The 15,260-nt window shown below is 40.1% G+C and overlaps 1 protein-coding gene across 1 annotated transcript in view; it reads left to right on the top strand.

Annotated features, from left to right (window-relative positions):
• The first annotated feature begins 1,711 nt into the window (after nucleotides 1–1,711).
• TEK (TEK receptor tyrosine kinase) overlaps nucleotides 1,712–15,260 on the top strand; it is a 54,404-nt gene continuing 40,855 nt past the window's right edge. The window contains exons 1-2 of the mRNA XM_026713438.2: nucleotides 1,712–2,086; nucleotides 12,347–12,658. Of these exons, the coding sequence (XP_026569223.1) occupies nucleotides 2,017–2,086; nucleotides 12,347–12,658 (382 nt within the window). The 5' untranslated portion in view covers nucleotides 1,712–2,016. The remainder of the gene's footprint in view (nucleotides 2,087–12,346; nucleotides 12,659–15,260) is intronic.

Raw genomic sequence — 15,260 nt, 5'->3', positions numbered from 1 at the left:
ACACTCAGACCAGAATTATATGCACATCTACCCAACTCCCATTGGCTTCAGTGAAGTGCACATGCAGGTAAATTATGCAGAAGACTGCTGTTTCATGTCTTTGTTCTTCTCATTCTTGAAAAGAGTAATGACTTCCTATCATCCAAAGACCTCTAATGCATACTGACTTCACTTTCTGCTTCGGATGTGTTTTGTGGAATCCTTGGTGCTCTCTGAGTTTGCTTGTTTGCTTGCAGACGTTTTGTTACCAAACTAGGTAATATCATCAGCTCACTAGGTAACATAATCAGCACTTATGATGTTATCTAGGTGGTTTATGAAGTATATGAAAGCAAACAACCAAGCTCAGAGAGCACCAAGGACTACATAGTTCAATCCCAGGCTACATATGTTCTCTTTTATCTAATGTTTTACAAGTAGTCCTTGACTTAGAACAGCTCATTTAGTGATCTTTCAAAGTTACAGTGGCACTGGAAAAAACGTGATTTATGACTGTTTTTATACTTATGACCTTTGCATGGTCACAGATCAAAATTTAGATACTTGGCAACCGGCTCATGTTTATGACGGTTGGAGTCATGTGATCACCTTTTGCAGCTTTCTGACAAGCAATAGGGAGGCCAGATTCACTCAACAACTGCAGTGATTCACTTAACAACTTACCAATGGAGCAAAAGTCACTTAACAACTGTCTCACTTAGCAACAGAAATTTTGGACTCAATTATGGTCATAAGGCAAGGACTTCCTGTATTTGGGTTTGACTCAACATGGTGCATGGTGATTTGTAACTTAGTATTGTAGATGAATGGAACCACAATAGTTTGTTCAATAAACTGTAATCAAAACATAGTTTAGTGCCATATATCAATCCTGGGCTCTCATCCTGTACTATGCCATGATAATGCAAAGCATTTGGTATTGATGTAAACCCAACAATTGTGTGGTCCCAAAGGTGCTTTTTTCAAAAGGCAACTGGACTTTCAGGTTTTTCGTTGAAGATGTTTCACTTTTCATCCAAGAAGCTTCTTCACCTCTGACTGGATGGTGGTTCGGTCTGAACTGAAGAAGTTTCTTGGATGAGAAGCAAAACATTTTTCAAAGAAAAGCCAGAAAGTCCAGTTGCCTCTTGAAAAAAGCACCTTTGGGACAACCATGACCTGGATGACTGAGAATTTCCATAGACAGTTGTGTTGTACTTAAAAAACAAAAAAAAAGGCTTAGCAAATTATATGGAAATTATATATAGCAAATTAGCAAATTATATATATATATTATATTTCTTCTTCCAGTTTGGTGGAAAACCACTGAACTCCTTGCATGCAAGGAGATGGATGGAGCTGTTGAGAACTATAGATTCTCACTCTCTACAGAATTTGGCCAGAAATGAGGACCAGGGTGATTCCATCCCCTGACGAAGGATGGTGTAGAATGGGGGGAGTGGGGTGTTTCCTGAAAATTCAAGGACTAGCTATGTACTTCCAGGTAAATCAAGAATTCAAAAATGTTTTATTCCAAACAGGAACCCTGGGAATAATTAGCAGAGGGTGAGATGGAAGAGGAGGTGGAGTAGCACATTTTCACATACCATGTCTAGGTGGAGGGGTTTGTTATTTTCATAATTCTCCCTCCCGGAGGATGTTCTATTGTTTCTGACAGCACTGGCCATGACCTGGGGAGGGACAGCTTACAACCCATTCCCCCTCCCTCCCTACAGGAGAAGTAAAGTTTTTAGATGTAATAGACGGAGCTCAGACAACCTCACAAATCCTGCTGATGAAGAATGACTTTAAGATCCTGCTTTCCCCATCCTAATCTACAAGAGGAAACAGGAAAAAGGAACTTAAAACTCCCATTGCTGAGACAGCTAAGAGCTTGCTCTAGTCCACCCCAGTATTTCAGTGAATCTGTTGCTCCCTGGTAAGCACATTTGCTGTGCGATGCGAAGAAAGAGTGAAGACTGAGGTTTATCCCACCAAAAGGACCTCTGGTATTTCATGAACTAAAGTATAAACTGGATGGATATACTTGGAAAAGCGTGGACATTTTTAGCACTTCTTTTCTGTGGATTCAGCCTTATGCTTTCAGGTACGAGGTTTTTTTGTGTGTGTGGTTTTTTTTTTAGTTCTTTGCAATTTTATAATGAAGAGCTCAAAATCCTTGCATTAAAGTTGTTCTCCAATTCTCTGTTCACTTAACTTGATACGTGACGCTAAAAAGCATATTCTTCTTTAGCCATATTGTCTTTTGATCATTGGGATGTTTGTCAGTAATTTAAAAGAAGAAGATTTGTCAGTAATTTAAAAGAAACATTTGTTGGAGACAAATGTTTACAAGTCGGATGTTTAGATTTACTTTTAGTAAGATTTGTTCTACCAAATAATTGTCTGACCAATATGTGGAATGTTTGTATTTTGTTTCTGGACACAGTTTAAACAGTTGAAAAGTTGTGCTATTAGTGGTTTGATGCTGTCTCTTTCTTTTGATTATGATATCGGTACTTTAGTTCTGTGGAAACCAAGACCTGCACAAATATGCATTGATGACAAAATTACGGTAGCTTCCTTTATTTACATGTTGACCATCAGCTGTATAACATTTCTTAGAATTAGAATTCATGCTAAACTCAAATTAGAGTCATTTCCCATTTTAATTGTGATAGTCATATATTTTTTAATTCTTTTCTTCTCCTCCTGCCTTTAATTAATGACTATATCCCAAGCATTGTTCATTGAGTAGCTTATCTCTGACCAGCTTGCTTTTATTTTCCTAAAAAAAATGTAATGTTGCAACCAAAAAATGGTAGGAATTAAAGAGAAAAAAAGAGCACATAGTTAAACAAATAAATATGAAACATCTACTATGTAAGTGACAAGGGTTCAGATTCTTCAGGTCTTTGCACAGTTTCCTCGTTACATCTCCTTTTATAACTATTAGAATAGTAACAACCTATTTTTTAAGGTGTTTGTAAGGTTGAAATGAAAGCATTTTGTCCAAAATATCACAAAATCTTATGTATCTTAGGTACTGTTTACACTTGTCAGTCTGTTTTTTTAAAAAGCACTTATATTTCTATGTTTTGGTCCAAAAATTCTTAGAAAGAAAAAGTTAAAAGTGTTAAAGGTTATTAAGGTGCATAATTAAGTTCATTCACTCTGGAAATACTTTATCCTTTAGGAACCCCTGAAGAAAGGTGGAACATAAATTAAATAAATAAAGTACTAAACAATCTATATCTGGTGAAATTAAAACATGATTCAGTCACTCAGCCGACAAATATTGATTCTCTTTCTATTCCAATATTAAGGTTTTTTTAAAAAACGTGTGTGCCACTATCTACATGAGACAAAATTAACTTCTTTAATTCCACGATTATCTGTAAGCTTAACTGTGTAGCATTTTCACTTTAAATTGTAGCAGACAGTTTAGCAGAGGGGAAGGAAAAGCTGGTATCCAAAGAGCTCTGTGCTTTCTTATATGGCAATTCCTGGTCAATTGTTAATCTACACTGAGAAAAAGAAAGAAAGACTATAAATTTCTTTGTTAGTTTTTCTTTTAAAATCACAACTGAATGTTTTTAAGGAGGGCTTGTCGTCAATAAGCAGAAAATAGCATTCAATCGTTACTGCATGTTCCATTATATTTATAGAGACAAGTACAAAAGTAAGGGAATACATTTTTGAGAGTTTGTATGCAGCATGCAAAGCGCAGAATTTTAGGAAGAGAGAGAGGGGGGGGGAAGAGAGAGAGGGGGAGGGGGAAGAGAGAGAGGGAGGGAGGGAGGGGAAAGAGAGACAGAGAGAGGGACGGAGGGAAAGAGAGAGGGGGAGGGGAAAGAGAGAGGGGGAGGGAGGGAGGAGGAAAGAGAGACAGAGAGGGAGGGAGGGAGGGGAAAAGAGAGAGGGAGGGAGGAAGGAGGAAAGGGGGGGAGGGAGGAGGAAAGAGAGGGGGAGGGAGAGGGAAAGAGAGAGGGAGGGAGGGAGAAGAAAGAGAGGGAGGGAGGGGGAAAGAGCGAGCGAGAGAGGGAGGGAGGGACAGAGAGAGAGGGAGGGGGAAAGAGAGAGAGAGGGAGGGAGGGAGAGAGAGAGAGAGAGAGAGAGAGAGAGAGAGTGAGTGAGAGAGAGAGAGAGAGAGAGAGAGAGAGAGAGAGAGAGAGATGGGTTTAAGTCCAGGGAAAATTGTATGACTGAACAAATTATTTTTATCCTCAACTTTATTTTTCAAAATCAGGGAGGAGGGGAGGAAGGGGGAAGGATGAATACTATCATACTATTCTGATTTCTTTAAAAGAAGGACGAATGGATGTAAAAAATATTTTTCCACATTGAACATTCATAGTATACTATTTTTATATTAAATGAAAAATGAAAATTCCATTCTTGCTGGTCCATTATCCATTTGTATTCCCCACTAGGTATTGTGGATTGACAACCACAATTGAGCCCATCCTTTGTGTTGCTAAGCAAGACATTTGTTAAGAGTGTTCTGTCCCATTTTACGACCTTTCTTACGCCAATTGATGAGTGAATCACTGCCGTTATTAAGTTAGTAACATGGCTGTGAAGTGAATCCGGCTTTCCCCATGGATTTTACTTGTTAGAAGGTCGCAAAAGGGGATCACATGACCCAGGAACACGGCAATCGGCAATAAATATGAACCCGTTGCCAAGCATCTGAATTTTGAACCCATGACTGTGGCGATGCTGCAACGGTCATAAGTGTGAAAAACGGTCAGAAGTCACTTTTTTCAGTGCTGTTTGGAACCGTCACTAAATGCAGTATTGTAAAGCGAGGACTCCTGTATTCCTGACGGTAACTGCTGTCCTGGATACTAATTCTGCAGGACTAAAATCTTCTTTGTGAATCAGGAGATGCCTATTTATCCTCGCCTACGAAAGAGCTGCTGACCCCCTGGCTTTGCCTGCTTTAGGTGTGTATTGGGGAGGGTCACACCCATCTCAATAGATCTGACAGCTTTCCCGCTTTTGTTCAAGTGTGATATCATGTTTCCTGGGGCAAGCGGGGAAGACAATGCGAACACGCCTTCCTCTAGATACAACAGGCGGAGTCCAGGAAAGCCATATTGACATTCCCCCCGAAACGGGGAAGGTATTAAGAGTGATTGCCCATTGGCAGGCTTTAAAAAGTGGCTTAGCCTCGCCCCAAGTGGGGTGGGAGGGGGAAGGAAGGGGGTGAGGTTTGTTGTGGGTGTTGCTGCTTAGGAGGGCAAAAATCACTCCACCCAAGGTGGAGAACAGGCCTCTGGGTTTTATTGCCAAAAGCATTAAATGCTTCTCGCCTCCTTTTTCCTCGTGTGACCTGCGAGGCCATGTTTGCTGCCAACTACCCCACCTCCCCAGAAGATGCATGCCAAGGGGACACAGAAAGAAATGGTTTTTTTTTTTCCCTTTTATCATAAAATGTACACTACTAAAAAAAAAAAGTGCTATTAAATCTGGGATAAAGGTGTCTGTTAATGTAACGGTCAGTAAGCAAACCAAATGTAAGCCTGTTCTCTAATCAGTAGTATTTTAGTGGCTTTGTCTCTATGCAGCACTGTGAATGTATTAATTGTTTCTAAATTTTTATGCCCCCCCCCCCCTGCTTTCAAAGACTAAGGGGAGGTCTTGCAATGAAACCACAGTAGAACCATTGACAACACGTAGCAAAAATCGCAATCCAACCGATCAAAATAAATATGGCAGATGGCTGTATAGTTTGTACAGTCTTACCCAAAGGGAACAAGGTATGGTCTCCTACACCTCAGCAGCTCTCTTTGAGATGACATTTGCAGGATGAGTTGAGTCTGGAAAGGAGAGATTGTCCAGATACCAAGTCATGTAGAGCAGGGGGATCAAACTCGCGTTGGTCAAGGCGTTGTCATGTGATGTACCGAGACGTTTTCCCCCTTCGCTAAACCGGGCAGGGCGTGGCCAGCGCGTGGCCAACGTGAACAGCAAGTTTGACAGCCCTGATGTAGAGTTTTATAAGATCAAATGTGTGATTTGAATAGGGCCTCTAAGTAATGATGAAGTCATTCCCATGGCAACTGCTACACTTACATTCTAAAGCTGAGATTGATAAGACAGCAGAAATGCATAGAGAGCCGTCATTTGCCCTGATTTCAACACAATGAGAGTTCATAATCATAATAGCTTGATAAATAATAGCTTTATTTCCACCAAACCATTGTTTTCACCTCCCTATTTCTCACAAAGCAGTTTGAAGCCTAGGTAGAAATGCCTTTGTTATTTGCAGATTTTTCCCACTTCCTAGTAGAATTATTCATATCATTCCATCTGTCAGGACCCAATGTCAGGTCAACAACAATCCCACAGCTGCAGCAATTTCTACCCATAATGGAGATTGTGGAGGTCTCTTCGTACTACATGGTTTAGAACAGAGATTCTCAACCTTTCATTTCTTAAATCCCACCTATTGTGTTTTATCAAATATTTTATCAAAGAATCTTGGTCTGATCTTCCCAAAGGTGCTTTTTCAAGGGGCAACTGGCCTTTCTGGTTTTTCTTTGAAGACATTTCCCTTCTCATCCAAGAAGCTTCTTCAACTCTAACTGGATGGTGGGGAATGGAAGGATTTACATTCCTTGCAGACAGCTGGTCATTTGCATTCTTTTAGGGAGTTGTTGAGGCCACCTGGAGATTTATTAGTGTCATCAGTGTCACCTGAGTGGTGCAGATGGGTGTGGAGCCTCCTTGGAACTGTTGAAAGGATTGTGTTGTGGACTGGAGATAGATGATGTTGTATCCCTTCCCCTCCGTTAAGAGAGGGCTGTTCAATTTTGACATAGATGGGCTCTTCGACCCCTCTTTCAAATCAGCAATCCTCTCTGTCCAAAATGTAGACTTTTATCAAAGGTGTGGCCTTTTGTCATTTAAATGCAGATGAACTGCTGAATCTTGCAGGATTATGGCTGGCCTGAAACCAGGTACCAAGAGATGAAGTGATAGAAAGCAAGAATAATTCTACTAGGAAGGCAGACTGCTCCTATAAGAGCTGCATAACGACAACAAAACCTTTCTCTCTAATTCTAAAGAAAAACAAACCACCTTTGGCTGCAGTTTTCAATTAACTGGGGCAAGTCAGAAATATACTCCCAAAAGCAAGATCCTGAACTGGGAGAGGTTGTTGTGCTAGTCTTTAGAAACAAAACAAAAACCCCTGTAGCATTGTAAAAGATTTCATACGCTTTTCTGAATCACAGTCATCACTTCATCAGATACATACAAGTGTATTGCTCTTATGGGAAGGGGAGGGGAGGGGAGGGAAAGGAGGGAGGGGGGAATTATTTCTGATGGCAGCGTACAAATTGGTACTTGCTGTGACATATTCTTCTAGAGATTATCCTGACCTTTGTTAAGTTGATGTCCAATCGTGCTAAATTTTCTAAGAATTCTGTTTCCTGCTTACATGTGTCTTTGCAATTGCTTCCTTCAGGGATTGTTCCCTGGAATAAAAACGGCAATTTAATTGGGCAAAAAAAAATGCCACCACAGGGTCTTGCTATATACACAAGGGCAGATAGCAACAGATCCCGCCATTTTTAAGAGATCATTGGTGAGCAAGGTTTGTTGCCGTTCAGATGCAGATACAGTAGAAAAAAATAAATCCTGGTTTAGCTTAAAAACGTTTTGCTACAATCTGTTGCTTGTCTGGATCTGTGCTGGTAGTCCTAGGTTGGTAGGCAACAGTCAGATCCTGAAAGACAAAAACTATCCATGTCCTGCAACCTATGTGGTATCACTTAAGTATTTAATTGGGGTTGGAGATTCTATGGTACTAGCAGCCTATAGATATTAATTTCTCTATATATGAACATTTTGAAAAAGTATACCTGCCAGTTCTAGTACTATCCTGCATTTTCCAAAAGTCAATATATTAGCTAAATTTCTCAGTCCATTTTAAACCATTGCTTTCAGTAAACCTTTGAGCAAGAAGAAAACTGAAAGATGTTTTCTCATCCTCAATGTTGAAATTAGCTGCCGGTCCAGTAAGTCACTGTACTTGGAACGGAAGATGTGCTGTTTTGTTCTTCAGGTCAGAGGGCAAATATCTTGCATTTTGCTCTGGCTTTGTGTCTTCATTTTCGTCAGCCATCTGATGAAGACAAATAAATCCATTTGACTTGTTTTGCTGCATACTCCTTGCACTAAGAAAATTTTTTTCTGAAAAACTGTGAGCTCATCTTCACATCTATGTAATTACAGGATGAACATGCCCCAATAATTGTTTTCATATGACATGCTTCTGCCTTCTTCATAATTCTAGCCCACAACTGAGACAGTCTGAAGTTTCCTTAGCTGTTCTACTTTCAAAGGAGGACATTTTTTCCCCCTGTCTTCCTGACCATTTTTTTCCAGGGATGTGATCTTGGATACTTCATTGTTGATGAGGTTGGCGTTCTGCTCAGAAATTGGGATCTGCCCATTTCCTGTTGGCCACTTTAGAGGGTTGCGAGTGGATCCTCCTCACTGTGAATTGTTGTACTTCTGCTGACAAGGAGTTTTTATGTGGCCATATCTGTGGTCGTTACTTTGAAGGGTGCATTGTTTTGCCTACGCTGACACTAGTTTGCTGACTCAAAGACTTCAAGGGGCCATCAGCCTGCTGCCAGCACAACCATCATTGTGGTACTCATTAAAGACAGAGCTTGCTTGCTCCCAGTTGCTCACTCCTGATTTCTCTCCACGTCACTAGTTCATATCTATGATCTGCTGGCCTCGGGGTTCTTTCAGAACCAACTGCCCAACTGCAATGGTATGTTGTCTGACCTTGGGAGCAGGACAATGAGTCACAGCCAAGAGAACTGAATGGACTGATGAAAGACAGCCTAGCCTTAGCCCATAGCAGGAATGTGGGCATAGCCAGCAGCTCAGAAGGGACCCTAACTAGTTTTGGGGGCCAGAAAGGGGGTGCGGGAGAGAAGTAGAGGGAATCCTCAAGTTACAGCCATAATTGAGTCCCATGTAGTTGTGACAGTCATAAAGCAGATCACCACCTGATCTGATACGATTTTATGACATTTTTTTGTGGGAGTTGCTAAATAAAATGAACCTATTTAGTGAAGTGAAGTAACCTAGAACTAAGGAGAAATTTCCTGACAGTTAGAATAATTAATCAGTGGAACAACTTGCTTCCAGAAGTTGTAAATGCTCCAACACTGGAAGTTTTAAAGAAGAAATTGGATAACCATTTGTCTGAAATGGGATAGGGTTTCCTGCCTAAGCAGGGGGTTGGACTAGAAGACCTCCAAGGTCCCTTCCAACTCTGTTATTCTATTCTATTCTATTCTATTCTATTCTATTCTATTCTATTCTATTCTATTCTATTGTTCGCTATGGGGAGGTTTTTGCCAGAAATTGGAATTAAGCTCCAGTTTTCAGAAAAACATTGTACATTGCAGTCCTGTGAGTACAGAGGGCTACAAACAGTCGTAAATGCGGGCTGATTGTTGAGCTCTCAAAATGCAGACCAGGGAGACTGGTTCTTCAAAACTATGTCACAAATAGCTTTTTGGGGGGTCAGCAGTAATTTCAAATGGTCGCTAAGCGCAAGTTGTAAGTCAAAGACTACCTGTCCTTTTAGACTTGCAAGTATAATGTAACCTTACAATAAAGTAGAATTAGCTCATCTGCTCGTGTTTCCCATCTCGTCAGTCACATAAAGCTGACATCAATTGACAAGTAAGAGGCACAGAGCATTTGTGTACCTGCAGTCTATTAGTTAGCTGCCTGAAGGAGGCTAAACCAGTCACTTTCAGAACAGATAGTCCTTGATTTACAACAGTTCATTTAGTGACCATTCAAAGTTATAACGGTACTGAAAAAAGTGACTTATGATCCTTTTTTGCAGTTATGACCTTTGCAGCATTCTCATGACCGTGTGATCAAAATTCAGATGCTGGTTCATATTTATAACTGTTGCTGTGTCCCAAGGTCACATGATCCCCTTTTGCGCCCTTCTGACAAGCACAGTCAATGGATAAGCCAGATTTGCTTAACAACCAGGTTACTAACTTATCAATTGCAGTGATTCATTTAACAACTGAGGCAAGGAAGGTCATAAAATGGGGCAAAACTCACTTAACAAATGTCTCACTTAACAAAGAAAGTGAGACATTAATAAGAAATAGTGCAAAATCTCCATTCCCTCCCCATCCCACTAACCTGCTTTTCAGCTCTGTTCTCCTGTGCAGGGCAACAAAAGAAGACCCAGCCGAACAGCTGGGACTCAGGAGGCAGAGAATAGGTGGGGGTGGGGCAAGTCAGAAGTGGTATTTGCCAGTTCTCCGAACTACTCAAAATTTCCACTACCGGTTCTCCAGAACTTCTTCAGAACCTGCTGAATACCACCTCTGATGATCATGACTATCAGGAGGTCTTCTGAGGCTAAAATTACTTAGCAAAAAGAAAGCACTAGGAGAGCAGGACGCAAATGAAGATTGATGTGAAGGAAATCTTTTTCCACAGAATTATTCCAGGCATCAGAAGGCCATAAGATCTTAAATTCCCAAGCAAGTCTATTGATACCATTTCTAGATAACTCTGAGGGAAGAAAGAGGAGATGGAAGCTTGTAGCAGAAGCCAATGCTTATGAGAAAGTTTCATGAATGTGCTTTGTTCTGAATTCAACCCATAATTTATACAAGGCATTAGTGTAAAAAAAACAACAACCTCAATGGCTATCATTATTGATCTCAGGGTTCCAGCAAACACCCCCAACAGAAACAAAACTCCAAAGCCGGCATATTCCTCAAAGCATTGATTTATTAGGCATGTCATATTGGCACATTTGGGGAAAACCCAAATGAACTCTGAAGGACCCAAGGTTTTCCCCACCCAAATCAAAAACCCCAAAGTTCCAGGTCACATGTCTGTCACAGGGTCTCTCCTGGCTGGCTTTGGTCCAAGCCTCTCCATCACCTGGTAGAATGTCCTTGGCTCCCATGGGGAAGAACGTTGTTTTGGCTACACACCCACAGCTATCTCTATCTCCCCCCTCGTGTTTCCACAGCTCCAACCGTCTTGCTCTGGCAGCCCTGAAGGTGCTTCCAAAATGACTTCAGCCCCAAATGGCTTCAGGAATGACAACTGAAGCCAGAGCATTTACATGTGTTTTTTGTTTAGTGGACAATTCTGTCTAAAGTGTTTATAGTAATTCCTGGCCTGCTCTTCTCAGAAAATGTTCCTTCTCTATTTGACAATGCAAGTTATCTTGATAGGGATTAACCAATGTGGGACTGCCTTTGGGTCAGTGGGAGTAGCAACTATAAATTTATTTCAATGTAATTAATTCCCTCAGGCTTTAAAGGCAAAAATATTGACATAGAAACCTACCTCCACCCTTGGGTGAGAGCCCACAACTAAATATCTATAGTAAACCCCAATCTTGTTGGGACCAGGACTCAAAAATATTATATTTTAAAAGACTGTATCTACATTGCTTCATTAATTATTTCAAAATTAAGCAAAACTTTCTCCGTGTCTTGTTAATCAGCCTGTGCCATTTGTCTAATGTCTCCAGTTTCTGTTTGTTAAGTATGGTGAATATTGGTTATTCATCACTGATACTAGAAGAATTGTAGGAATAAAATTTGGTTTATCAGAAGAAAGAAAACACAAGGCTCTCTATACCTAACCTCATTCAATTTCAGGAAGCTCCTTGCTAATTTGATACCTCCTTCAGCCTTTCTCCACTGCTGAGTTAAAGTATTTATTTGCCAATGAATTGGCAGAAAACTCTGGATTTGAAATCCGCTGCCCCATCTTGCTTTACTGTATCTATTGAGACATATAACCATTTGGAAATGCCTCAACGGTGATTCCTTCATCTTTACTGTCTTCCTTCTTCTAAGCATTACCATCCAGTGGGTTAAACCTCCATGAATCATGGCACTGCCATCAGGAACAAGGCAGGTCTGTCTGCAGGACTCTGCTATTTCTAGGCTTCGGTTTAATGTGAGGTGAAAAAATAAAACAAAAACATTGGAATCGTGTGAATGCTTTTATTCAGAACTTTCCTCCCTCTATTAAACATTTGCTTGACTTGAATTTGATTTCTGATTATTTCATGGACTTGTGCATATAGGGTGGGGTTTTTTGTTTTTGTTTTTTTCAACAAAAGAAGTAGTTCTCCATTTTCAACTTGCAGGTTGGCTTTTGCAGCCTTAGAAGTTCTGGAACTTCTAAGCACTCTTCATCTAAATCCTGGCCAAGCCCAATTCTGCTTTGCTTTTTATGGGTCCACTGAAAGAGGAGGATAAAAGACCGACATAAGGAAGTAAAATTAAATGGAATCTTCAAATGTTTTTTTTTTCTTTTGTTGCAGGCAATGCAGAGACAGCATTTGATTTGATATTGATCAACTCACTCCCTACTGTGGCTGATTCAGAGACATCCCTAATTTGTATTGCATCTCGATGGTGTGCCCTGGATTCTGTTAAAATTGGGCGAGATTACGATGCCTTAATGAGCCAGAATCGAAACCCCTTGGCAGTGGCTGAGGATGAAACGAGAGGGATAGCAAAAAAAGTGATATGGCAAAGGGAAAAGTCTGGGGAAAGCATTGGAGCATACTTTTGTGAAGGAAAATTCAAAGATAACACGAAGATTATATATACGATGAAGATGCAACGAACAGGTACTTTGTGCTATTATAAGCAAAGGTGTGCCAAGTCCCACTGCAAATACATGTTTGCAAATGGATTTTAGTAACTGGATAATTGATTAATTGTTTGGTTGGTTGGCATCAAGCCAATGTTGATTCTTTGTGACCATTCAGATAGATCCTCTTTAGGGTTTTGGTAATTGGAGACAAATAATAAAAACTGGGAGTCCCATAGGAGGACATATGTGCAGATATGAATATCCTTTACAATTGCCACAAGTTCTAAACTGGACTGTTTGCGCTACAAGATAAATTAGTATTTTGGGTAACAAAAAAAAGACATCAAGTTTATCTCAATCTGCAGGTAGTGTCAGAGTTGACAAGAAAAGTGGTGGGGGAATAGCAATAGCACTTAGATTTATATACTGATTCACAGTGCTTTCCACCCCTCTCTAAGCAATTTACAGCGCCAGCATATTGCCCCCAGCAACCTGACTCCTCATTTTACCAATGTCAGAAGGATGGAAGGCTGAGTCAATCTTGGACTGGTAAGAATCGAATTGCTGGCAGTCAGCAGAAGTAGCCTGCAATATTGCATTCTAACCACTGTGCCATCATTGCTCATGGCAGTGGAATGGGGAATACCTCTTTAGCCATCAATTCTTCGAGACTCTCTTACTTCTCCCTCCCTCTCTTGATTCTTTTGATTCAAGTGAGCACTATCCAATAAGCGAAACAGTGTTTTTCTCCTTTGCTGGGTAACATCCCCATTCTGCTGCTTCTATGGATCAGCCATCTCAAGACCAGGTTTTGACAGATGGCTACACCTATGGGTCTAGTCATCTGGTAAATATTGCCTTCTCCATTGAGGAGAAGAATTGGTGATCATACTTTTTTAATCACCAGGTGATGACAAGGGACTCCACCATCTTAAAGCTCTGTCGCATTAAATCTAAGAGGGCCCAGCACATAAAACTTAGTGATTGGCCTTGTTGCTGATATTCTTTTGTGCTAACTCCTGGACAGACAGAAAGCACATTAATGCAATCATGGGGAAGAATGAAGTGTGAGACAAAACAAGATAATTTTTCAAATTATCCAAATCTAAATCACTTAAATCTCAATTTCAATGGAAATAGAAATTTAAGACTAGCTAACTGGATATGGATAATCCTGCAATGAAAATACTGCTTTCTTTGGAATGTACGCTGAAGTAAATATGACAGCAATCCATGTTTTAGATTAAGCATTTAAATTTAAAATGTAAAAGTTATATAAATAAGTAAATAAATACATAAATAAAACGTTGCTTCAAAGCTCTTTCATATGGAGTTTGCATGTTGGCTTATGAATTAAATATTATGTTTATGGTAATAAAATTCTAAAAATAGAGTTCTCTCTAATCATCCAAAACATCAAGGCTTTCTTTGTTAAAACTTTGCAAGGGATTCTGTGTGTGTAGTTAAATATCTAACTGTCTGGGACCAAAATAGTCTCATAAAACTCTCGCCCTTTCCTGTAGCGATTTCTGGAATTTTGTTGCATATCCGTTTGTACTATATTTTGAAATGTGTTTATAGATGTTTGACTCCTTGGTATACTTCAAAATTTGTGTGAGAAATGTAATATATTTGATTAAAATTCTATCCAGTATTATCCTTCAGTTTTAACTGTATAAATTATAATAAGAGTCCTGGGCTACACACAGTTATTCTTCATAAGAAAAGGCTGGCTTTCCTGCATCCTACTCTCAGTTATTCCCATTTCATTTCAATGGAAAGGGACATAGCTGATGATTATAAATCAAATTGAACTCCCGGTTTATCACTCTGAGTGATAATATCTCTCTCAGGATTATTAGGAGAATGCCAAACTGGGAGCCTCAATTCAATTTCCTTTTTCTGGTGAGATTTTTTTTTTTAATTATTGCAGAAGCTCCGAACTGAGGCTACTGGGCAGTGTACAGCAATAGGACTCCTTATGAACTAATGATGAATTTCCCAACAGTGAAAACTTACAATATATATTGTAAGCAGGCAAGATGTTCCACCACTTAATATATTAAGCAATGGAACCTCTTGGGCAGGAGGTTGGGCTAGAAGACCTCCAAGGTCTTTTCCAGCCCTGTGATTCTATATATGATGAGAAATATTAACACATACTGTATTACGGTATGTATAACAATACAGTATTAAAGAGCCAAGGTGGTGCAGTGGTTAGAATGCAGTATTGCAGGCTAATTGTACTGACTGCCAGAGTTCGATTCTCACTGGCTCAAGGTTGACTCAGCCGTCCATCCTTCCGAGGTCAGTAAAATGAGGACCCAGATTGTTGGGGGCCAAAGGCTGACTCTGTAAACCACTTAAAGCACTATGAAGCAGTATATAAGTGCTATCACTACTGTCCTATGATGCCATAAATACTTAACATCCAGAAGTTCCCTGATTCAGTTTCCTCTCAGTTCCTTCAAAATGGTTGTGATGGATAATCCTTTTATGTCAGAGTGGACAATTCTGTAGTACGTCAGCTTTTTCCAAGTGGGTGGCCTTCAAATGAGGTTTGTAACTACAGTGGGATTCAAAAACTTTTTATTATCGGTTCTGTTGGCATGGCTTGGTGGGCGTGGCAAGGGAAG

The sequence above is a fragment of the Pseudonaja textilis genome, chromosome 2, assembly GCF_049901715.1.
Source record: "Pseudonaja textilis isolate UNSWEBS1 chromosome 2, rPseTex1.2, whole genome shotgun sequence".
Taxonomy (NCBI): Eukaryota; Metazoa; Chordata; class Lepidosauria; order Squamata; family Elapidae; genus Pseudonaja; species Pseudonaja textilis.
Note: the sequence above shows the minus strand (reverse complement) of the source record. Positions and strands in the feature narration are given on the sequence as shown.